Genomic DNA, 26,661 nt, shown 5'->3' on the forward strand with positions numbered 1-26,661 from the left:
ATGGTTGCAATCTCTTTCTGGCTGGGATTTTCTATCACAAACTCTTCTTATATACGTATTTTTTTACAAGGAAGCTTCTCTTAAGAAACACACAACCCACCTAAGTGGGTTTTGTGACTTGGGATAAATGGGCAGAAGCTAAAAGCTTTCTAAAGACAACGGGGGGACTTCCCTGGTGGCGCAGTGGTTAAGAATCCGCCTGCCAACACAGCGTACACGGGTTCAAGCCCCGGTCCGGGAGGATCCCACATGCCATGGAGCAACTAAGCCCGTGTGCCACAACTACTGAGCCTGCACTCTAGAGCCCGTGAGCCCCAACTACTGAGCCCACATGCTGCAACTACTGAAGCCCGTGTGCCTAGAGCCCATGCTCCACAACAAAAGAAGCCACTGCAACAAGAAGCCGGTGCACCACAACAAAGAGTAGCCCCCGCTCGCCACAACCAGAGAAAGCCCATGCGCAGCAACAAAGACCCAACGCAGCCAAAATAAATAAATAAATAAATTTATAAAAAAATAAAAATAAAGACAATGGGAGGTATACCAAACAGTTGCTATGGGTAACCGCTCCATCTCTAAAGAAACATTAGGCTGAACGATAACTTAGTATCACATCACCACTTTCAGAGATTAATGGGGCTTGGACAATAGTTTAAAACTTTAGGCTTCAACTGCATCTAAGTCTACTTCTTCAAAGGTGGCATCCTACCCCTCTATCAAGCTATAAGCAAACTTGAACTCTACTCACAATCAAGCGGTACTTAGGTTCACATCAAACTCTTTAAGGTCCTCATACACAACACATGATCCTCCTGCAGGGAATGACTCAGATCAGATGACAAGGCATGAAGTGGTCGTGAATCCTGAATCCGTATCATTTACAGGCAGCAACAACGCTTGGACCTAGAAGGTTTGGTATTCCTTGAATAAATTAAGCTCAAGTGGGAAAACAGGAAGTTTTTGAACTGCTTTCCATTCTCTTGAGCCAAACAAAATATTGTCAGGCATTAGTGACACAACAGACAGATAAAAGTTCAAACTCTCTCAAATGCAATTTATTGTTTACCCAGTGGGGCAATGTCTACTTAGTCTTTGACCTAAACGAGATTCTTGTCTATTTAAGACCTTGGCCTGATATTCTTTTGTATTTTGTATTTCTGAGGTTTATATTTTAAGGTGATTGGATGCTTTTATCCACTGAACCAACCAAAGCTAATCTTACATTTTAATCACTGGAAAAAAAGAACAGACTTGGACTCTATTTTGAAAGCAAGTTTCAACCAAAAAACACAGACACCTGTAATTTTTCTTACGTGAGACACTTATTCTTTAGCCATTGTTAAGAATCTAAAAACCTGCTCTACTGCATTTGAGTTATTACATGAAATTACTTTGTATTGAAGTTGAAAAATAATTTTTAAAGAAAATTCAATACTGTAATTATGTACCTACCTCTTACCATGTAAAACTTGCATTGGCATTTTTCAGCATCCGAGACTAGTAAAACATTTATTTTTAAACAAAAGAACTTAATTGTTCTTTTAAAATTCTCATATAAATAATACGTTTAAAGTTTAAAAGCAAATCAACATCTGTAATACTGATGCATGAGGGAATATAATATATCACATTGTATTTGGGTAACTGTGCTTTATCTTCATATATTTTTAAAACTCCTTAATTATGTTGAAAAAAACCCCAAGACCATTGCTATTTGATAAACATATTTATTAACATTTTAGATTTTTTCATACATACTTTAATATGTATGTATTAAATATTTTAAAAATGACTATGATCTGATGGTAGTAGAGACTGATTGCTTACTTGAAAAAATTATTTTATACATGTCAAAATGCATTATCCTCAACTATTTAATTGGTTTGTAAAATGCCTGAAGTATGTAAAAAAAATAAAGATGTAATTTTTCATACCTTACAGACTTATAAAGAGTTGCTAGCTGGCACAAAGACAATTAATTTATTTTACAATGAAAATTTACTTTGATAGTTTGAAGGCTAGCACTATGTAGGACATTTTCCAGAAGACCAGAGATGCTTCAGATAAAAAGAAATGTATAAAACACAGCTATCAGAAATGTTTTTTTAAAAAGAATATACTATAAAATAAGACAATCGTTTTTTAAGAAAAGACTTTTCATATCGATTTCTTCTATTCAAACAGACTGACATGACTCAGGTATTTTTAAGTGTTTTAGAAACACTTCCTCAAAAATTTCCAAGACAGCAGCCTTCAGATGTTCCCTCAATCCCAGTGTGCTCAGATGAAGCAAATCTTATGAGAACTTACCACCAACCACAAGTTTTTTTGGGGCATGGACCATATCTTACTCTTTGTCTTCCCCCCAGTGCTTAGAAGTAGGCTCTCCTCGACAAACGTTCACTGAACTCCATTGCTGAAATTGTAACAGCAAAAATATCAACACAACTCATCAATAAATAAACAGTCCTTTGGAGGATTGCGGGAAATCAAAACATTTTCAGTTTATACAAGTATTCATAAAACACATGAAAATGTTCTAGTTTATCCCAAATGTCCCAGCCCTTATGAGTACTACACGAAGAAACAATTAAAAGGGAAAATCTTCCTGAGTAGTTCATAAACTATGGGTAGTTTTTAAAACTGAATAGCAGTCTGAGAATTTTAAGAGGCAAGCTAAATATTAGCTATACTCAGTCTAATATAATTGTTCAGTATAATTGTTTTATACAGGCCCCATATTCAGTCAGGCCTGCTTTTAAAATTAAGTCACAAAAGAGAAAACATTTTCAATCTGTAATTAAATTTAAACCATTAATTTGAATTATACCTTTAAAGTCTATTAATTTAACAAAGACAGCCAAACGTTGCTATTTGAGGAAAAGGCCTTTCGTTCAGCCTGTGAACAGTGAAAGTTAAAAAAAAAAAAAAAAAAAAAGGCATGTAATAAAAGCATTTTCCATAAAAACAAAGATACCTCAAGCAGGTCCACCTATATCTCTAGTTTAGGTCAGAAACTAATTCAATATTTAAAAAATTATATTATTTTAAACTTTACATGAACTCAGCTTGGCCTGTTTTTTTCCAGATGAGTCAGGTTTTAGTGTACTTGAAGGAAATTAAGCATATTGAGAAGACAATGGCTTCAAAGAACATACAATCTAGTGGAGGAATAACACACAATCACTGAATCCAAGTGACAGTAAAGTGTCATCATTCAAATTAATTCTGGGAGAAAAACTTAGTTGCCCCCTTCCTCAAAATCAAGACACAAAATTTTGAAAAAGTCCTATTCATGTGTCAACCTCCTAAAAATAAATATTCATCTTTTAAATATAAAGAGCTATCTATAACCCTTTTTATCTAGAAGTGACACTGTTCTCCTGTAATCGAGTGCTTCCCCATTTATCTTCCAAAATCTTTGGAGACTTAATCCAAAATATGAGGACTAATCAATAATGATAATTTAAGTATAAATGTTTATGAAAATTTAGCACATTCCAAACATGCCATTGAAGTATGAGGATAAAGAAAGAACTTAGTTCCAAAAGGAAAAACTACCATTACAAATGAAGTAGTCTCCCAAATTCAAATGGCAGAGTGAAGATTAGCTACAATTGTTCCTCTGGACAGATTTTTTGACTCAGCATTTATTTATGTTATTTATTTACACTTTTCAGTGTAATATGGCTCAGTTAATTCATTGATATATAAAAAGGGATTTAAAAAGTCTGAATTATATTAAATAACTTAAAGTAAAATAATGTAAAATGTCAAGGTGAGATCTGGGGAAAAAAAAGACATACTTCTAGATAGACTCTGGAGCATCTCAACCTCTTTTCTGACATGATAAATCCAGGACATATTTCAATGGGTAATCCCATATTTTGACCAAGTTTTTTAAATGTTGAAAGGAAAACAAAATCTTACAGAAACTCTGAAGGGACAGAAATCTTAGCGGTATTGTCAACATTACCTCCTCTGACTGGGTTGTGGCGGATAGCACTGGTACAGACTGTACCTCTCCCCTGCACATCAGCAGCAACTCGACACCTTGCTCTCTCATGCAGGATGCTTATCAGAACACAAGTGAATCGCCAACAACAGAATGCTAACCTGACATTTTCTCTAATTCGGTTTTAACAAGTAAATTCGTCACAAATACTTTGTATGAGTAACAATAAACTTGTGACAGTTCACAAGAGACAGGAGAATATCAGTGTGTCAGGACACCAGTTAACAATCACTGTTCTAGAATTTTAGCGAGGCTTTAGAAAATAAAACCACATTCCTTAGAGTGCAGGATTTATATAAGGAATTTGAAGCTTGTAGTTGAGAAATGTATTAAATTGATAATTAGGAAACTAATTCTGTTTTTATAAACCAGAGGTCTTGGACATATCCAATTCTCAGCATGAAGCCTTTGTTGATCCCTCTTCTGTTTGTAAAGTACATACCAACCATGCCTGTTTGAGGTTATAAATAATCAGAGTGTCATGGAGGATCATGTTCTAAAAGCTAATGTGAAGGGTTAGAAGAGCAGCTTGCATAGAGGACAGCCTTAAGGCAGCAGGGTAGCTGTATCCCAGAACAAAGTAAATGCTAAAAGAAAGCAAACTTCGAAAGAGCCAGAACCCTCAATGAGGAGAAACCACTGATGCATTATAATGGTCAACACAGAGCACTGCTGTCTAAATCCCTTTCTTAATGTTTTCAATTCAGAGGCTTCAAGTTTTCTTCTAGGAGAAGATCTGATTATATGATGTAGTCAAAGAGAAACAGTTTTTATTTTACTGTTACGTAGGATGGGCTGGCAAACTTTATCTTACAAAGGGCCAGATTGTAAATATTTTAGGTTTCGCAGGTCAAACGATCTGGTCTCTGATGCTTTATTTTTCTCTACAACCCTTTAAAAATGTACAGACCATTTCCAGAATGCTAGCCATACAGAATCAGGCTGCTTGCCAAATCAGGCCGCAGTCTGCAGACCTTTGATGCAGAAGAAAAGCAATTCTCAACTACTAACTCTCCACTCAAATTCCCTTCTCCTTGTTTCAACTTTAAATAATTTCAGATAGAATAGGAATTAGAGGTTTAAAGGACTGTAAGGATGAGGGATCTAATCTAACTTTCCAAACGAGGAGCTGAAGGCACAGAGCACCCAAGTGACTTGCTTACAGCAGAGGCCAAATGCTCACTTTTCCCTCCTTCCCCTTCCATTTCTGGAATGCTTACACTCAAACTTGAGGACTCCCTTTAAAATAAAGTCTACTGGACCTTTACTATATTCACAGAGTAAAATATTTGTTTTACCGGATACTTGTTTCACATTCTTTTATCATGTTCAAGAAAGTCACACCAGGAAAAACTTACAATACTTTTTAGTTTATATTGAGCTAGCATGGGGCTTAAGGAGGCTTAGAATTCTGTCCCCTAAACTTAATAAACTACTGAGTTTACTCAAGCTGGACAGGCTAGCTTCTGAGAAGAAACCTGAATAGGGCTGCTAGGTGGAGGGGATCAGTTATATGGCATTAACATTCAAGATAAGCAGACATCACTCCTCTAATTAAATTCCTCTGGAACACCATGGGGCTACCAAGCAAACACCTTGGTAGATAGGAAGATAGGAAGAGTCTAATCCTATCCATTTACCATTTTTTCTATTACTGAAATATGGAATGAGGAATAGCACTTTAATGCCACCTCTCAGAGTAAATTATATATAAAAAAGAACATTTTCATTTTCCTTCAAATGGTAAAACTAAAGCTTATTCTTTGTACCTGAGTTTCTAGTTGTTTCCCCACAGCATTTCTGATAAAAAGCATACTTTTATTGTCAATGAAGAAATTCTCTAAACCAAAAGAGATATAGTCAGATATTCCAAATGAACCTTCCCTAAATTTAGAACTTGAATTTTAAAGCAATTTTATAGAACAATGTTACCACCCTATATCAAAAAAAATCTTTCATGTGGCAATTCTGGATATAAGGCTTGAAATCTCTTGGATCTTTCAAAATACACTCACACAACATATGGATTTATAAAATGTTATCACTGATAAACCATGTGTCATCCAGGTTGTTTATGAAATGCCATTACATACCAGCCCTGAAATGTCACAATTCCATCATATACAGATTTGTGAAATTTTCACTCTAGATATGAGGTAATGTGTTTTCTCCACATCGTGTCCTCACTTTTCAGGTAAGGGGAATATGACTCCCTTAAGACTGAAAAACAAGCCATGCCCTCCTCCCTCATTAAAAAAGATTAAAGAAGAAAATCATCACTTCTTCATGATCCGTGAGTGGCTCCTAAATCTTCCTTTTATTCTACTGTATTTAAAAACTCTTCTTCTTGAAGTTTCAATTTAAAGTCCTCTCTGATTCTTTCTAGCAGCTCTGGTTTAAAAATAACATCCAAGGCAGTCATTGCCAGAGCTTTGGCCGTTCGCAAAGTGTAGAACTGAGCTTCTTGTGATCCTAAAAGGTAGATAAAATGAATAAAGATAACCTCATATGTATTACAATTACTTTATTAGTTTTCTGGTTAGCTCTCAATATCTAAATTGCCTCTCCAACTGCCCACCACAATATAGTATTTCCTGAGGTGTTGTTAGGTAAAGAAGTAATAACAGGCTAACCTAAACAGTTAGAAAGGCAACTACTACTACGAAAAGAGTATATGCCAAAACATTCACTTGTAATAACACTTACCTGCAGCTTCAGTATATTGTTCTGTATGATTCAAGGCATTAGAGCCAATGTAAAAATATGGATGAATCCCAGGAACCACAAAAGTAACATTTCCAAAATCAGTAGATCCTTGGAAAGGTAAGACAAACCATGAATTTCTAATTGCTAGTCCAATGGACGCTAAAGCACACTTACCTTAATCTCTATAGCACCTGACATGATTTACCGCTCCTTCCTTTCTAGAAACTCTCTACTCTTTTGGTTTCCATGACTCCACTCTCCTGACTGTCTGGCTTCCTCTGTCTCCCTCTCTAGTCACTTTCCTTCACCTGTCACCTGAGTACTGGTGATCCCTAGGGTTTCGTCTCTGGGCTACTCCTTCTCCTGTGTACTTGGGCAACCTCATCCACATTGAAACCTATGTTTTCAATCACCTCTCATGTATTGACAACCCCTGAGTCTCCTCCCAAACAACTTTTGGAACAGGCTACTGGACAGCTTTCCTTAGAAGTCCTGTGAACACCTCAAATTTAACAAACTAATAATTAATACCAACCTACCATACTCCAGCCTGCTCTTTCTCTTGAACTCTTATCTCACTGAATGACATCAACACCCTGTTTTTATCTCCAAGTCCCTCTGAGTCTATTTCATCAACATTTATTATTATATTTTAAGAGAGGCTTTTCTAACATGCAAACATAATAATGCTCTTAAAAGGAAAAAAACCTAAAATAACCTGATATGCTTATGATTATTTAAATTCTAATAACTGTTTGTTACTCCTCAGAAACTGAAAATGCCCCCATATAACTAAGTCCTTAGTAACCTGCTTACTGATGACTGGAGATGAATTAAAATTCTATTTCCCCTTTAAGTAGCTTACTTAAAAATTAGAACTAAGCAAATTTAAACACTAGAAATATTTAGAATATAAAGCAAAGGGTATGTTGGCTATTTCTAAAAACAAATCTGTTCACTTAACATTCTACATTCACTGAGGAGTGCATTAGTGTCTTTCCCCTACCCATTAAGTTTGTGAAAAAACTCATTAAAAATCACGAGCAATACCTCCCCCAACCCCGAAAGCTGTTAAACAAAACCATTTAACCATGGATGGTACTTCCCTTCCTCAAATAGCATATAATATATGTTTGAAAGAACTTAATCACCTGAAGGGCCATTCAACATTGCATCTTCTGAAATGAAGTCTATTCCCAGCTTTTTTCCATTTTCAATATAAGCTTTCCACAGGCTCTTATTGGGAAGAACATTGTAATAATCATGTGCTCCACCTTTAATTTCTACCTAAGAAAAAAATTATAAAACAAATTTTGAATTAAGAAACTCAAATTCACTATCTAATTTTCAAACTAGCAATAGTTCTCTAACAGAAAGAGGTTTAAGAGGAGGCACCCCCCCTTCAGGATATAAACTCTCTCAAATCTTTTACCTTAAAAAAGCATGTTTTTCTATAACGGGAGTTCCTAGGACCCTCTCTCCTTTACATTATATATGCACCAAAGCACACGAGGTCACCTAGTCAGTGAGTCTCAACTTCAGTCCCTAAACAAGGTGTGGGAGAGGCCAGGAGTCTCCATTTTAGCCAGCACCCCCAAGTAATTTTGATGCATGTGGTCCCCAAATCACATGCTTAAGAAATACTGCCGTAGGCTATAGCCTCTAAAAGAAAGAAATCAAGATTTACCAATTTCCAATATACAAACTGACACTGACACCACTGCCTGGTCTGAAAGGCATAACATATCCTGAGCAAGACAGAAGATTCACAATGCGGAAAGGTTGACTATGGTCCTCATTTATTAATTTCAGTGCATGAAGATACAGAAGCAGTTTATATGTGCCCAGTTAAGAGGATTTACAGATTTAGATTTGACTAAATCAAAAATGGGCAATACTCCCACAAACTACAGATAATCCCAATAGCATTAGCAAAAACCAATTATAAAATGGCAGAGATAATATTCTACTTTTAGCAACATCTAAGTTAGAAACAATGACAACCTAAGTAGATACAAGTCAGCCAAAACATAAAAAATTATTAAAAGACTATTTAAAATATAGGAGAAGAGGAGATAAGCAATCTATCTGATAAGATGTTTAAGGTAACAATCATAAAGATGCTCAAAAAACTCAGAAGAATGGATGAACAGAGTGAGGAGTCAGAAGTTTTTAACAAAGAGTTAGAAAACATAAAAAAGATTCAGAGCTAAAGAATACAATAACTGAAATAAGAAATACACTAGAAGGAATCAATAGTAGATTAGACGATACAGACGAATGGACCAGCAAACTGGAAGACAGAGTAGTGAAAATCACTCAAGCTGAAGAGAAAAAAGAAAAATGAATTTTTAAAAATGAAGACAGTTTAAGAGTCCTCTGGGACAACATCAAGAGTACTAACATTCATATTATCAGGGTCCCAGAAGGAGAAGAGAGAGAAAAAGGAGCAGAGAACATATTTGAAGACATAATAACTGAAAACATCCCTAACCTGGGAAAGGAAACAGATATCTAGTCCAGAAAACACAGAGAATCCCAAATAGGATCAACCCAAAGAGGATCATGCCGTCCTTAAATGGCAAAAATTAAAGATAAAGAGAGAGGGGCTTCCCTGGTGGCAGTGGTTAAGAATCCACCTGCCAAGGCAGGGGACATGGGTTCGAACCCTGGTCTGGGAAGATCCCACATGCCGCAGAACAACTAAGCCCGTGCGCCACAACTACTGAGCCTGCGAGCCACAACTACTGAGCCTTTGCACCACAACTACTGAAGCCCACATGCCTAGAGCCAGTGCTCTGCAACAAGAGAAGCCACCGCAACGAGAAGCCTGCGCACCTCAACAAAAAGTAGCCCCCGCTCGTTACAACTAGAGAAAGCCCGTGCACAGCAACGAAGACCCAACACAGCCAAAAATAAATAAATAAAATAAATAAATTTTTTAAAAATTTAAAAGATGAAGAGAGAATATAAAAAGCAGAAAGAAGAAAGCAACAAGTTCCGTACAAAGGAGTTCCCATAAGGCTATCAGCTGACTTTTCAGCAGAAGCTCTGCAGGCCAGAAGGGAATAGCACAATATATCAATCCTTAAAGTGATGGAAGGGAAAAACCTACAACCAAGAATACTCTACCTGACAACACTTTCATTCATTTGAAGGAGAGATCAAAAGTTTTACAGACAAGCAAAAGTTAAGAGTTCAGCATCACAAAACCAGTTTTACGAGAAACGTTAAAAGGACTTCTCGCCACACAACTAGAAATATGAAAATTACAAAAGGAAAAACCACACTGCTAAAGGTAAATACACAGTAAAGGTAGTATCAATAGATCAACCACTTATAAAGCTAGTAGGAAGGATACAGATATATATCTTATCTATAATAAGGAGTTTAGGGATACACAGAAGAAAAGGTGTAAAATATGGTATCAAAAACAGTAAAGGTGAGGGGAAGGAATAAAAACACAGGGTTGTTAAAATGCATTCAAACTTAAGAGATCAGTAACTTAAAATAACCACAAATGTATGTAGATTGCTATTTATAAACCTCATGGAAACCACAAACCAAAAGTCTATAATAGATACATATACAAAAAAAGAAAGAAGAATCCAAATATGGGGAATTCCCTGGTGGTCCAGTGGTTAGGACTCATTGCTTTCACTGCTGGGACCCAGGTTCAATCCCTGGTCAGGGAACTAAGATCCTGCAAGCCACATGGCGTGGCTGGAAAAAAAAAAAAAAAAAAAAAAGGACATAGAGTGGTTGAATGGATACAAAAACAAGACCCATATATATGCTGCCTACAAGAGACTCATTTCAGATCTAAAGACATAGACAGATTGAAAGTGAAGGGATGGAAAAAGGCATTTCCATGCAAATGGAAATGAAAAGAAAGCCAGGATAGCAATACTGGCAATACAGGATAGCAATACTGAGCAATACTCAGACAAAACAGACTTTAAAACAAGACTGTAACAAGAGACAAAGAAGGACATTACATAATGATCAAGAGGTCAATCCAACAAGAAGATATAACATTTATAAATATACATGCACCCAACACATGGAACACCAAAATACATAAAGCAAATATTAGCTAACATATAGGGAGAAACTGACTGTAACATACTAACACCCTACTTACATCAAGGAATAGATCATCCAAACAGAAAACCAATAAGGAAACACTGGCCTTAGATGACACATTAAGGCCAGATGGACTTAACAGATATATATAGAACATTCCATCCAAAAGCAGCAGAATACACATTCTTTTCAAGGATACATACAACATTCTCCAGGACAGGTAACATGCTAGACCACATAACAAGTCTCAGTAAATTTAAGAAGACTGAAATCATATGAAGCATCTTTTCTGACCACACATATGAGACTAGAAATCAACTACAAGAAAAAACTGCAAAAATCACAAATGTGTGGAAGCTAAACAATGCTCCTAAACAACCAATGGGTCACTAAATAAGTCAAAGAGGAAATAAAAATACCTGGAGACAAATGAAAATGGAAACACAACAATGCAAAATCCATGAGATGCAGCAAAAGCTGTTCTGAGAGAGAAGTTTATAGCAATACAAGCTTAGCTCAGGAAACAAGAAAAATCTCAAATAAACAATCTAAACTTACACCTAAAGGAACTAGAAAAGGACAAACAAAACCTGAAGTTAGTAGAAGGAAAGAAATCATAAAGATCAGAGCAGAAATAAACAAAATAGAGCCTAAAAAAACAACAGAAAATATAGAAACTAAGAGCTGGTTCTTTGAAAAGATAAATAAAATTGACAAATCTTTAGCCAGACTCATCAAGAAAAAAAGAGAGGGCCCAAATCACTAAAATCAGAAATGAAAAAGGAAAAGTTACAAATGACACCACAGAAAAACAAAAGGATCCCAAGAGATTACTATGAACAATTATATGCCAGTAAAGTGGACAACCTAGAAGAAATAATCAGATTCCTAAAAATGTACCATCTCCCAAGACTGAAACAGCAAGAAACAGAAAATATGAACAGTCCAATTACCAGTAATGAAATTCATGAAATGAATCACTAATAAAAAGAAACTTCTAATAAACAGAAGTCCAGGATCATGGGACTTCACAAGTGAATTCTACCAAACAATTTAGAAAAGAGTCAATACCTATACTCAAACTATTCCAAAAAGTTGCAGGGAAGGAACACTTCCAAACTCATTCTATAAAGCCAGTATCGCTTTGACACCAAAACAAGACAAAGATGTCACAAAAAATGAAATTACGGGACAGTATCACTGATAACATAGATGCAAAAATCCTCAGCAAAATATCAGCAAACTGAATTCAACAATACATTAAAAGGATTATATACTACGATCAAGTGCAATTTATCCCAAGGATGCAACAAGAATGGTTCAATATCCACAAATTAATCAATGTGATACACCACATTAATAAATTGAAGAATAAAAATCATATGATCATTTCAGTAGATGCAGAAAAAGCTTTTGACAAAATTCAACATCCCTTTATGATAAAAACTCTCAGGGACTTTCCTGGTGGTGCAGTGGTTAGGAATCCACCTGCCAATGCAGGGGACACGGGTTCAAGCCCTGGTCCGGGAAGATCCCACCTGCCACGGAGCAACTAAGCCCGTGTACCACAACTACCAAGCCTGTGCTCTAGAGCCCGCGAGCCACAACTACTGAGCCCATGTGCCACAAATACTGAGCCCGCGTGCCTAGAGCCCGTGCTCCGTAATGACAGAAGCCACTGCAATGAGAAGCCCACACACCATGGCAAAGAGTGGCTCCCCGCTCACCGCAACTGGAGAAAGCCTGCACGCAGTAACAAAGAATCAACGCAGCCAAGAATAAAATAAATAAATTAAAACAAACAAACAAAAACCTCTCCACAAAGGAGGTGTAGAGGGAACATACCTCAATAACAAAAGTCAAACAGAAATATAGATCAATGAACAGGATAGAGAGCCCAGAGATAAACCCACGCACCTAATTATGGTCACCTAATCTATGAGAGAGGAAGCAAAAATATACAATGGAGAAAAGACAGTCTTTCAATAAATGGTGCTGGAAAACTGAACAGCTACATGTAAAAGAATAAATAAACTCAAAATGGATTAAAGACCTAAATGTAAGGCCAGACACTCTTAGAGGAAAACACAGGCAGAACACCTTTGACATAAATTGCAGCAAAGTCTTTTTTGACCTAACTCCTACAGTAACGAAAATAAAACCAAAAATAAACAAATGGGACCTAATTAAACTTAAAAGCTTTTGCAAAGCAAAGGAAACCATAAACAAAACGAAAAGACAACACTCAGACTAGGAGAAAATATTTGCAAATGAAACAACCGACAAGAGATTAATCTCCAAAATATACAAACAGTTCATGCAGTTCAATATCAAAAAAAAAATCAAAACATGGGTGGAAGACCTAAATAGACATTTCTCCAAAGAAGACATATAGATGGCCAACAAATACATGAAAACATGCTCAACATCACTAATTATTAGAGAAATGCATATCAAAACTACAATGAGGTATCACCTCACACCAGTCAGAATGGCCATCATCAAAAAATCCACAAACAATAAATGCTGGAAAGGGTGTGGAGAGAAGGGAACCCTCCTACACTGTTGGTGGGAATGTAAACTGGTACAGCCACTGTGGAGAACAGTATGGAGGTCCCTCAAAATACTAAAAACAGAACTACCATATGACCCAGTAACCCCACTCCTGGGCATATACCTAGAGAAAACTGTAACTCAAAAATACACCTGCACCCCAATGTTCACTGAAGCACAATTTACAGCAGCCAGGATGTGGAAGCCACCTAAATGTCCATCAACAGAGGAACGGATAAAGATGTGGCACATATATAAAATGGAATATTACTCAGCCATAAAAAGAAATGAAATTGTGCCATTTGCAGAGACATAGATGGACCTAGAGACTGTCATACAGAGTGAAGTAAGTCAGAAAGAGAAAAACAAATATTATGTAATATTGCTTATATTAGAAAAATGATACAGATGAAATTATTTGCCAAGCAGAAATAGAGACACACAAGTAGAGAACAAATGTATGGATACCAAGGGGGGAAGGGGTGGGTGGGATGAACTGGGAGATTGGGATTGACTTACATACACTACTATATATAAAATAGATAACTAATGAGAACCTACTGTATAGCACAAGGAACTCTACTCAATGCTCTGTCGTGACCTAAATGGGAAGGAACTCTAAAAAAGAGGGGATATATGTATACGTATAACTGATTCACTTTGCTGTACAGCAGAAACTAACATAACATTGTAAAGCAACTATACTCCAATAAAAATTAATAATTAAAAAAAAGTCATATACGACAAGCCCACAACCAACATCTTAATTAACAGTAAAAAGCTGAAAGCATTTCCTCTAAGATCAGGAACAAGACAGGGATGCCCGCTCTGCCCACTTCTATTCAACTTAGTATTGGAAGTCCTAGCCACAGCAATCAGATAAAAAATAGAAATAAAAGGCATCCAAATTGGAAAGGAAGAAGTAAAACTGTCAACTGTGTGCAGATGACATGATGCTATACATAGAAAACCCTAAAGATACCACCAAAAAACGACTAGAGCTCATCAGTGAATATCGTAAAGTTGCAGGATACAAAATTAATATAGAGAAATCTGTTGCATTTCTATACACTAGCAATGAACTATCAGAAAGAGAAATTAAGAAAACAATCCCATTCATGATCTCATCAAAAAGAATAAGATACCTAGGAATAAATCTAACTAATGAAGTAAAAGACCTGTACTTGGAAAACTATAAGACACTGATGAAAGCAAATGAAGATGAGACAAACAGATGAAAAGATATACCATGTTCAAGGTTTGGAAGAATTAATATTGTTAAAATGACCATACTACCCAAGGAAATCTACAGATTCACTGCAATCCCTATAAAAATACCAATGGCATTTTTCACAGAACTAGAACAAATAATTCTAAAACCTGTAAAGAAACACAAAAGACCCTGAATAGCCAAAACAATCTTAAGAAAGAAAAACAAAAGGAGGTATCATGCTCCCTGATTTCAAACTATACTACAAAGCTATGGTAATCAAAACAGTATGGTACTGGCACAAAAACAGATACATAGAGCAATGGAACAGAACAGACAGCCCAGAAATAAACCCATGCACCTTTGCTCAATTAATCTACAAAAAAGGAAGCAAGAATATACAATGAAAAAAAGACAGTCTTTCCATAAGTGGCGTTTGGAAAACTGAACAGCCACATGCAAAAGAGTTAAACTGGACTACTTTCTCACACCATATACAAAAATAAACTCAAAGTGGATTAAAGATTTAAATGTAAGACCCCAAACCATAAAACTCCTAGAAGAAAACATAGGCAGTTTGCTCTTTGACATCAGCCTTAGCAATTTTTTTTTTTTGGATATGTCTCTTCAGGCAAGGGGAAAAAAAAGTAAAAATAAATGAATGGGACTACATCAAACTAAAAGTCTTTTGAACAGTGAAGGTTACCATCAATAAAATAAGAAGGCCACAACTGAATAGGAGATGTTTGCAAACAATAGATCCAACAAGGGGTTAATATCCAATATATACAAAGAACTCATACAACTCAATAGCAGAAAACCAAACAGCTTCATTAAAAAATGGGCAGAGAACCTGAATAGACATTTTTCTACAGAAGACATACAGACAGGAACAGGCACATGAAAAGATGCTCGACATCACTAATCATTAGGGTAATGCAAGTCAAAACCATAATGAAATAGCACCTCACATCTGTCAGAATGGCTATTATCAAAAAAGACAACAAATATGTGTTGGTGAGGATGTGGAGAGAAGGGAACCCTTGTGCACCACTGGTGGGAATCTACATTGGTACAACCACTATGGAAAACAGTATGGAGATTCCTCAAAAAATTAAAAATAGAACTACCATACTCTCCAGCAATTCCACTTCTGGGTGTGTGAAGAAAATAAAAACGCTAATTCAAAAAGATATATGCACCCCTATGTTCACTACAGTGTTATCTACAATAGCCAAGATATGGAAGCAGTCTACGTGTCCATCAACAGATGGAACGTAAAAACAATAGCTAAAGGTATACATATACACAATGGAATATTAATCAGCTGTATTAATCAGCTGTATAAAAAGAATGAAACATTGCCATTTGCAACAACATGGATGGACCTAGAGGGTATTATGTTAAGTGAAATAAGTCAGACAAAGAAAGACAAATACTGTATGATTTCACTTACATGTGGAATCTAAAAAACAAAACAAATGGACAACTATAACTAAAAAGAAACAGGGTCATAAGGAGAACAAACAGGTTGTTGCCAGAGGGAAGGGGGTTTGGGAGAAAAGAGTAGTAGGTGAGGGAGATTACAAACATTCAGTACAAAATAAATGAGTCACAGGTATGAAATGTACAGTGTGGGGAATACAGTCAATAATTCTGTAATATCTTTGTATGGTGACAGATGACAACTAGACTTATCATGGTGGTCATTTTGAAATGAATAGAACTATGAAATCATTATGTTGTATACCAGGAGCTAACATAGTGTTGTAGGTCAATTATACTTCAAAAACAAGCAAGCTCACAGAAAAATAGATCAGATTTACGGCTTCCAGAGTCGGGTGCTGGCGGGAGGGGGAATTAGGCAAAAGTAGGCAACAGGTACAAGCTGCCAGTTATACGGTAAGTAAGTACAACATGATAAAGATAATTAACACTGCTGTACATTATCCATGAAAGTTAGGGTAAGTTCTAAGAGTTCTCATCATAAAGGAAAAAAATTTCTTTTCCATTTCTTTAATGTTGTACCTATGTGACATGATGGATGTTCACTAAACTTATTGTGATAATCTATTTCATGATGTATGTAAGTCAGATCATTATGTTGTATACCTTAAACCTATACAGTGCTGTATGTCAATTTTATCTCAGTAAAACTGAGGAAAAAAAGACTTAAATATAGACTCAAATCTAATAACAATGAACCTTATTATAAGGCAATATTATACCTTGGGATATTAGCTAGTGATAATAGTTCATGTTTTATGTTATAAATATTTTAAATATCTATAATTATGAATAAATAAGGGATGAATGCTTAAATTTTTACTCTTTGGCCACTTAACATATACTGTCTTAGAATCACTCTTACTATCTGAATAAATCATATACCTCTAGTCTACTGAGGGCAGAAAAAAATAAGGTATGAGGTGTTGGCCCTAACTCTTCACAAACACTATGCCATTTAATTCTCATAAGAACCCTAAGATAGATTACATCATTATCTCCATTTTTCAAGGAAAAATGGAGGCCCAGAGATACTAAATAACATTTCCAAAAGTTACAGAATCAGTGAGGATGAGAGGCACAAATCCAGATCTTCTCTCTCTCCAACCAGACTACAGGCTTGCCCCAGGGCAAGATTTATGCAATTCTGGAGCTTCTCATCCCACTGTATGCCCTATATGATCAGTACATAAATGTTGCCGACTTTATGAGTCAAATAAACAAAACCTCTTGACTACTGTGTCTATTTTAACTTTCATTCCAGCAAGCCATAAGTATTTATATCACTATTACACACACCTGTGACTTCACCAAAAATAGGTTTGGCTGATTTTGCCATAAAGTTCCCTTTACAGGAACTATATACAGCATTTCCAAAAGCATAACTGCCAATAAGGAAAAATATAACTTGCAAAAAGGCAGGGAGTCTAGCTCAGCAATATCAGTTATTCTAAGTCCTGTGTAATAAGACGACTGCAGTCTTCCCTATGCAGACACTGAGTAAAATAAATAAGAATGAAAGATTTTCACATCAACTATTCAGTCAACTGGTTTTGCATATTCAAGGCACTGATTGCCAAATAAAAGGGAGACAAATTAGGTTCTAAATGTAACTTAATATAAACAACCCCAGCCCACATATATACTTCTGATTATAACTTAGATTAACTCTTAAAAGTTCTTACTGTGCACCCAGTAGCCAAAGCTGCAGCTCTGAAGCAATCTTCTGCCTTTTTGGTCAAAACTGGAAGTTCTTTCATTGAGGGTGCACGGAAGTAATAGATTAGTTCAGAATAAGAGGGAATGATATTGGGTTTTACACCACCATTTTTTATTATACCTATAAAAAGAACCAAATTACTGGAATTGAGCTTGGAGCTTGGAGATCATTTCTTTAAGCTTAAATACACCCATAAAGTTTTTCAGCCAATATATACATAAAGAAAAATAATTTAAACTTATTAGCGTCACATATATGCCAACCAAAGATTTTGATGTTATACAACAAGTTTCTATGCACAGTGTGACACTTTCTCGCTAATAGGAAAAAAATAACTGTCTATATGTACTTTAGTCTGAGGAATTTATACAATGTTAAGAAATTATGATTCCTGACTATAAAGAAACTGCTACAAATTTTTACAACTATCTTATGCCTTCTGGGAGAGACTTTTATTTCAGTGTGTTTTATTACAGTTGTACATTATGATAAACTTTTGACATAAGGAAAAAAACCAATGGTATGAGCCTCTGTAATTACCCTCAAACCTCAGGAATCCCATTTTAAATAGCATTTGGCTCTGGGAGAATAATTTTCATGCCAACAAGAAACAAATGTAAGTCAAAGATGACAAAATATACTACCACTGTCAAAACAAATGCATTTATTTGGAACTAGACTGAGAAGGAAGATGTATCCATTCAAAATAATAATGAAAATAAGTATGCAAAACCTATTTTATATGACCTGTTTTAAAAAATATATTTTTTACATATACCTGTTTATTCTTTTTAAAGAAACTAACGTAGAAAATTGGTAAAAGTGCAGTTACAAACTAATTTCAGACTATAGCAAAATCAGGCAAAGAACAGATCTTAAAGTATAATAATTTCTTAAATCATAAGGAAATAAACTAAAAAATAAATCTGTACCTTCAAGACAATACTTTATTACTGCATATATATTAAGGTGATACACATAATTTAAAAAGATGTTACTTAGGATTAACAGCACTTGAGTACATAAAACCAGTAACCACCACTTTTTTTTTTTAATGAGAAAATGATGAAATTTTGTTATTAAGAGACAGTGAAGATAACTGAAAAAATCAAGTTCTAACTTTCAAATACCCACAGAATATTAAGAGACAGTGAAGATAACTGAAAAATCAAGTTCTAACTTTCAAAAATCCACAGAAAGAACATAGATCCTTACATAAAAACATTATTTCTAATACTCAAAATGACCATTCTATTTATGTACAAATAATCTTAACTATCTTCTTGCCCACATATAAATGAACATCTAGTATCCTGTCCCAGGAATTTCTGAAAATGTTAAAAAATTTTGGAATTTTCATAAAATACGTAAAATGTTCCCAAATGTTTTTTTAATCAAATATTAAGGAATTATATTGCACTAAAATATATTAAGTGCCATCTATTACCCAAAGTATTTGACATTCGTACCATGAACTCTCCAGGTAGGTTTCATTTGTTGTCTTAACACAGACAGATTGTTGTAGGCGAGGACAGCAGCATCTAATGCATTTAGTCCTTCCCAGGGATAAGCAGCAGCATGAGATGCTTTTCCATAGTACTTCACAGTCACACTAGAAAATAAAACATCATTCGGAATTACTTTTTTCAGTATCACCAAAGTAAGAAAATCCAAGTAACTAGAACTACCCAACTATTATTCAAAATTGATTCACACTACTGAATTAATTTGTAGCAATAATGTAGCAATTTACATACCTTAGTTCTAGTTTATTATTATGTAATACAGTGACTAACACAAAGAAGGCATTCCAAAAAAACAGAGAAAAAGAATTTTGCTCAGTCGAGCTCCTGTACAAATTAAATCTGTACACAATTCAATTTAAACGAACAATGCAATACTGTATTAAGTGCTGGAATTACAGAAGAGATGGCTCCCGTCTCCTTCTACACTGTACTGTGATAGTTCTATATCAAAGGTCTACAAAAGCTCAAATAATTCTTCCTGTCTTAAAGGTGGGGAAAGGTCAAGGAAAGACAGAAAGAAGGTGACATTTGAAATGGATTAAGACAACCTCTAAAAATCAGATTATATTCACAGTATTATAAAATATTCTAGCGTTAAGTCAGTTGTTCCTGACCAATATTTTATTAATGGTCCAGAATACCTGTATCACTAATACCTTAGAAGTTTTTTAAAAAGTAATTAATTAATTTTATTTCTGTCTGGGTTGGGTCTTCGTTGCTGCACGCGTGCTTCTCTAGTTGCGGTGAGCGGGGGCTACTCTTTGTTGCGGTGCACGGGCTTCTCATTGTGGTGGTTTCTCTTGTTGCGGAGCATGGGCTCTAGGCGTGCGGGCTTCAGTAGTTGTGGCACTCAGGTTCAGTAGTTGTGGCTCATGGGCTCTAGAGTGCAGGCTCAGTAGTTGTGGCACACGGGCTTAGTTGCTCCGTGGCATGTGGGATCTTCCCAGACCAGGGCTCGAACCCATGTCCCCTGCACTGGCAGGAGGATTCTTTTTTTTTTTTTTTTTTTTTTAAATTTTATTTATTTTTATTTTTTTTTTATTTATTTAGGCTGTGTTGGGTCTTTTGTTGCTGTGCACGGGCTTTCTCTAGTTGCGGTGAGCGGGGGCTACTCTTCGTTGCAGTGCACGGGCTTCTCATTGCGATGGCTTCTCTCGTTGCAGAGCACGGGCTCTAGGCACATGGGCTTCAGTAGCTGTGGCACACGGGCTCTAGAGCACAGGCTCAGTAGTTGTTGCGTACTGGCTTAGCTGCTCCGCAGCATGTGGGATCTTCCCAGACCAGGGCTTGAACCCGTGTCTCCTGGATTGGCAGGCGGATTCTTAACCACTGCGCCACCAGGGACGTCTCCCTTAAAATTTTATAAATTGTTTTTCCACTTCCCAATAGTTCTCATACCAGTCTACTCAGATACAATAAAAAACAATAAGGTTTAGAGAAAGGATTGTATATTAAATAGTTATTTATAAAGATGACTTGCCTCCATTTGTTTTTTTAACTCTTTGAACACATGACTCATGGCCTTGTCTGATAACTCCAAAAGAAAAAAAATTAATAATGGTGACTTGTTTGGATAACACTTTTTAAGCCTGATTAATAGTACCCACATTTAAATTATTAAAAAGTCACTCTAGGGCTTCCCTGGTGGCGCAGTGGTTGAGAGTCCGCCTGCCGATGTAGGGGGACACAGGTTCGTGCCCCGGTCCGGGTAGATCCCACGTGCCGTGGAGCGGCTAGGCCCGTGAGCCATGGCCACTGAGCGACTTTTTTTTTTTTTTTTTTTTTTTTTGCGGTACGCGGGCCTCTCACTGTTGTGGCCTCTCCCGTTGCGGAGCAACAGGCTCCAGACGCGCAGGCTCAGTGGCCATGGCTCACGGGCCCAGCCGCTCCACGGCATGTGGGATCCTCCCACACCGGGGCACGAACCCGTGTCCCCTGCATCGGCAGGCGGACTCTCAACCACTGCGCCACCAGGGAAGCCCCTTTTTTTTTTTTTTTTTTTTTTTTTTTTTTTTTTTAATGAGCTAGATTCAGGAGGCTCATAGCATTTCTTTACTGATTCCAAACATTCTATTTAAAAAACAAAATCCAAATATATATTTTAAATTTTAGGATACTTGTTATTTCCTCGATCTGTATCTTATCACCATCACTCAGAAACTGGAATTTTAACAAAACTGGTGATAAATATTATAAAATGGAAAAAGATGCCCTTTATGAAAATGGCTCTAGCACCATTTCTTCTAGGGTTCAAATCTATGTACAATTAAAGCACAATAAACTACAGGAAAAGAAATGTTAATGCCTGTTTTATATCAGCATTAGTATTTTAGGCTTAAAAAGCACATTTAAGGGCTTCCCTGGTGGTGCAGTGGTTGAGAATCAGCCTGCCAATGCAGGGGACACAGGTTCGAGCCCTGGTCTGGGAAGATCCCACACACCGCGGAGCAACTGGGCCCGTGAGCCACAACTGCGGAGCCTGCGCATCTGGACCCTGTGCTCCACAACAAGAGAGGCTGCGATAGTGAGAGGCCTGCGATGAAGAGGGGCCCCTGCTCGCCACAACTAGAGAAAGCCCTCGCACAGAAACGAAGACCCAACACAGCCAAAAATAAATAAATAAATTTATTTTTTAAAAAAAGAACATTTAAAAAAAACTGATATGGAATGATATTCAAGACACATTGTTTAATTTTAAAAAGCAAGAGCCAGATCAACAATATACTTAGCAGACTATTTCAGAGGGGGGAAAATCCTCCTTTAAGATTTAATTTATACATGTACCTATTTTATGTCTATAAATATACCCCCAAAGTCCTGGGAGAACATATATCTCTAGAAAAGGGACTGGATGTGAAAAAAGGTGATTAATAGGGACATAGTGCTTTATCTTATTTATTGTTACAGATTTTTAGCATGAATAGATTAGTAATTTTTTAAATTAAATTTTTGTTCTTGCTCTCCTTTCCATCTTAAAAGTTGGCAAATGAAAAATCTAAGAAGCCAGATATTAAGAAAAGGCCTGAGGCCCAATGGACTGACTTCAGAATCAAGGCCAAGAAGCCTACCTAAACCTAAATCCTAGAAGGCTAATGGACTGGGAAGCCTGCCTGCAGCCACTGGTCCCTTCTAGCCAGAGGCATTGGCAGAGATTTCTAACCTCTAAGGTTTTCCAGAGGTGTACTACTGTACAGCATCCCTGAAACGGAAGTTGAAAGATTCTTCCTACTGTCACAATACCAATTCCTGGTGATAAGACCAAAAATACCAGAACAGTTAAAATAGTCACCCTCTGAAAACAAGGGATGCAGAGAAATGCAGGATAACTGAACACACAATCTAGAAGCACTGCTGGGGTGGTTCTGCGATTACTCCCAGGCTACTGCAGAGGAGAACATGGGGTTTTCCTCAAGCAGCTGAGCCATGGCTCCTTGGGACCAGACCCCTAACTGGACCATTAACTATTGTGGTTGAAATTTCTGATGTAAAAAATTTAAACCACTTAAACGATGCATGCTCCTAGGTACCAAAAAAAGTGAGCTTTTCAACATAGAGAAAGATAAAAAAGAAAAAAAAAGTTTCAGCACCAGACAAATCAGAAAAGGATATATTGGCAAATTCCAATCAAATCCACAGCTAGTCAGTTTCTGTATTTTTTCGTCAGGAACATAATTTATCCTTTTTGCAAAGAGCTCAAAATAAGTAAACTAGAGAAGTGTGTTTTCTTCCCAAGTCTAACAAAGCTGTCTCTTGCAGATCTATTCAGCTGCAAATGCAACTCCATATCAAAGGATGGACATTGTCCAGAAATCAGATTCCTCTCAATTCAAAATAGAACATACGTGTCAACATATTGTTTGCTATTCTTACGCTTTTTAGGCAGTATTTTAACAGTTCAATTATGAACACCATATTAAATCTCAATTAGAAGGGGCCTACCAAATGCCGTTCAATGGAAATCAAATATCACATCATTATCTTTCAATTTACTGTTTTTTTTCAATTTACTTTTTAAATGCAGAAGTGCGGAGTTTTAGCCTCCAGTTAAGTCACTAAAGTATTCTAATAGCCTGTTTTCCACTACGAAGTTTATTTCAACTTGATTACTCACTCATGTTCAGCCACATCAGGTAGATAAGCAGCATTCTCTTGAGATGGATGGGCCATAAAAACAACATCAAGATTTTTAAAAGCCCCTGCTTCGATTAAATCAATTTTGCCACCACCATCTTCTTCTGCAGGGGTTCCCAGAACAATTACCTAGAAAGAAATACCTGTGTCAGAGCAACAAAAAATCCTAGCAGGCAATATCAGTCAGGTTCCCTTGCATATGTATTCACAATCTAAATCAAACTATGAAGAGAGGTTTTGTTCTCTGACTCAAATAAGGCAGTGGGCATAAGTCTACGGTGCTAAATTCACCACAAACTTGCAATTGACATTATTATACCAACTTGGCTCAAAGTATGTACTAAAGCCTCTATAGGAAACTTTTCCCAATCTTATAACACAATTTTATAGAATTAATGTCAAAGATGAAAAGAGGTAAGTACTATATACTAAGTTCCTCAAAATTATTTAGGACTTACTTTTAAAGCTTATTTTTGACTGTCTTTTAGTGTATGTGTATATAATTATTCATAAGACTTTTACTGGTAAGGAACTTTCTAGTTACTTATTAGTTATCCTCACAACAACCCTGTGAGGTAGGTGAGTGATCTGTATCTTCATTTTAGGAAGGGTGGTTTCGAGGCATGGAGTGAAATGTCTTGCCCCAGATCACAGAGCAAGGCTTAAAGCAGAGCTGGGATTAGATACCCTGACCTTCAGGCCTGAACTCTGTTTCCTTACCAAACTACCTCTTTAGAAGGTCTTAACGCATTCATCCTTTATGAAAAGCATTGAATAAATCTTAACACCACAGTTAGAAACGGCCAACTATTACACAAACTTACTAATTCGATTCCACCAGCTCAACCAGGCAGATTTATTGGTCACCAAACACCTAATTAAACAAAAGAGAACTTTACAGAATAAACATTTTACTTTGATATTTAAACTTAACTTCTTCAAACAATTTTTAAAAGCAAAGAAAAATTATAAACAACTAATATACTTTCAAGGTCACGTATAAGAACACAATGAAACAAGTTGGAAAAGTTCTTGGCTTGCAAAGAGAATCAACATAAATTCCATTTTCAGATAAGACAGATAACCTTACTAAAACTGAGTATTACCATTCAAAATCAGAAGTGTGTGTATTTCCCAAAGTCTTGCTTTAGTCAGAAGTTATAAAGCACCCAAACTCTTAAATTGCTTTTTACTCTTAACCCTTGACTCATGAAATCTGACTTTTCAGGTTAAATCTTGTTGACTTCTCTGAACCTTTCACAAACCTGGTTAAAGCTAAATCTCTCCAGTGCTTCATGCAATGGCAAAGGACACCTCCTCCCCCAAACAAAACAAAAACCTAGCCAGACGAAAAACAAGGCCCAGAGGCAGAAAAGAGAAGGCAGCTAAAGAGAAAAAGCCACAAAAGATGGAACTGTAAGGATAAAAGAGAAAGGTTACTGACACTGGAAAAAATGGGCTAAAGAATATTAAAATATAACATTAGTCTTCCCCTTAACCTGAGCAGTGGTGATTCAATCTTAGCCCACAGAAAGAATATACCACCTGGAAAAACAGAGTAACACAAGGTTAAACTTGCCCTGTGGCTAACATAAACACTTCCCCGTTTAAAGGATCGAGCTATATCTTAAAATCGCGAAATAAACTTTAAGACGTAAGGATCATGTAGTTAATGTTCACTCTCTTCCCATTTTTTGTATACTTCTAGAGGTTTTGTAGTTCTAACGACTGAACATTTCCTATCCAAATTCCAATGATTCTAATCACAACAGCTCCTAGGACTGCCACAAACAAAGGATTTTTTGGAGGCTAACGAAGAGGGTCTGCAGGTTTCCCTATAATAACTACCTCCTCCCAGAGATTGCACAACCTTGTCAGCAAATTGCGATTGCCCCTGTTACCAAAAATAAGCCATCACGAAAACCAGGCTTGGTTCTAAGTTCTTTCCTAAGGGAGAGAGTTCACTCAATTGTTTACAACTACGCAGGAGAGAAAAAGCAAAAATCTGCAAAATGTCGCTAGGTCGGCAACTCATGAACTACTGACTTTGATCCAGGGGTTCTGCCTATTAGAAAAAGCCAGGACGTCGAGTGCTGTCCCCTACACCTGCCCCGGGGTGGGAAGGGACGGAGGCGCACGGGAACCGCCGGCTCCCGCCCTTCTCGGGCCGGTCCCGGCCTGGGCTGGCGATGGGAATCCCAAGCCCGGGCCCCACCTCACCTTCACGGGCAGAGGCGGCTCAGGGAGGCTCTCCAGGGCCCCCTTGACACCCAGCGCGGCCGCCGCCCCGACCTCGGCGATCAGGTTGTGGCCGCAGGCGTGCCCGATGCCTGGCAGCGCGTCGTACTCGCAGAGGAAGCCCAGGTGCAGCGGGCGCGGCGCCGCCCAGCCCCGCGGCGGCCCCCACTCGGCACGGAAGGCCGTGATCAGCTGGTAGTGCGGCTGCACCGCCCACGACGCGGCCGGGCGCTCGCTCTGGAAGAAGCGCGTCAGCACGTCGTGGGCATGATGCTCCTCGTAGGCCAGCTCGGGCTCGCTCCAGATCGCGCGGCTCAGGGCCCCCAGGCGCTCGGCCGCCTCGTCGATGCACTCCGCCGCGCGCAGCTTCAGCAGCTCCACCTCGAAGACGGCGGCGCAGGCGCCCCCCTCTACCGGCCTCTCCTCTCCGGGTCTCATCGTGCTCACAGCCGGTGACCGATCAGCGCTCTTCTCGACCGCCCGCTACGTCGCTCCCTCCAGGCGGCCGACTGAGTCTGCGCACACGCCCGGCGTTCCCTGCGCCGGTTGTCTCCGCAGCTCCCGGGAGACCCGCCCCAGAGCCCCCGCGCCCCGCCTCCAGTGCCTCGCCGGAAACGTGCTCCGCCCCTTCTGCCGCCGGTCGCTGGGAGGAACCCGAGTCCTGGCGCTAATCGTCTCTCCTTCGTCCCCTTGGCTGTCCTGACAACTTATTTATGGTCTAAGGTCATTACTCCTTTTCGTTGTTGCTTATGTCCCAGAGCAGCAGAATAGAACGGTTTTATTGGTTAATAGGCCTCAGAGACAGACCAAGTGGAATATAGTCCCCTGAAAAACGGCACTCTCCTTTCTAGAATAGTAATACAAATTTTTTTTTTTTAGAATAGTAATACAAATTTATACAAGGGTTTTAGTTCCTAAAACTGGGTGTCGATATAAATGTTTTACAAAGAACACTGGTCTATAGACTACG

The 26,661-nt window shown here is 37.5% G+C and overlaps 1 protein-coding gene across 3 annotated transcripts; it reads right to left on the minus strand.

Annotated features, from left to right (window-relative positions):
• Positions 1–417: 417 nt before the first annotated feature.
• PM20D2 (peptidase M20 domain containing 2) lies at positions 418–26,258 on the minus strand. 3 transcript variants are annotated; one of them, XR_004352519.1, is made up of 7 exons: positions 25,674–26,207; positions 24,278–24,327; positions 23,434–23,582; positions 19,266–19,408; positions 7,873–8,008; positions 6,722–6,829; positions 418–6,487 (listed from the first exon to the last, which is right to left on the minus strand). XR_004352519.1 is itself a non-coding variant. In XM_032651090.1 (7 exons), the coding sequence occupies exons 1-7, from the start codon at positions 26,127–26,129 to the stop codon at positions 6,333–6,335; spliced, it is 1,302 nt and encodes a 433-aa protein (XP_032506981.1). In that variant the 5' UTR covers positions 26,130–26,258; the 3' UTR covers positions 418–6,332. The 3 variants fall into 3 exon arrangements, 2 of the variants coding, with proteins under 2 accessions (XP_032506981.1, XP_032506982.1); XM_032651090.1 differs by lacking the exon at positions 24,278–24,327 and adding an exon at positions 17,762–17,916 and having other exon boundaries at positions 25,674–26,258; XM_032651091.1 differs by lacking the exons at positions 6,722–6,829; positions 24,278–24,327 and adding an exon at positions 17,762–17,916 and having other exon boundaries at positions 25,674–26,258.
• Between the last annotated feature and the right edge of the window lie 403 nt (positions 26,259–26,661).

Source organism: Phocoena sinus, chromosome 12 (genome assembly GCF_008692025.1).
Source record: "Phocoena sinus isolate mPhoSin1 chromosome 12, mPhoSin1.pri, whole genome shotgun sequence".
NCBI lineage: Eukaryota > Metazoa > Chordata > Mammalia > Artiodactyla > Phocoenidae > Phocoena > Phocoena sinus.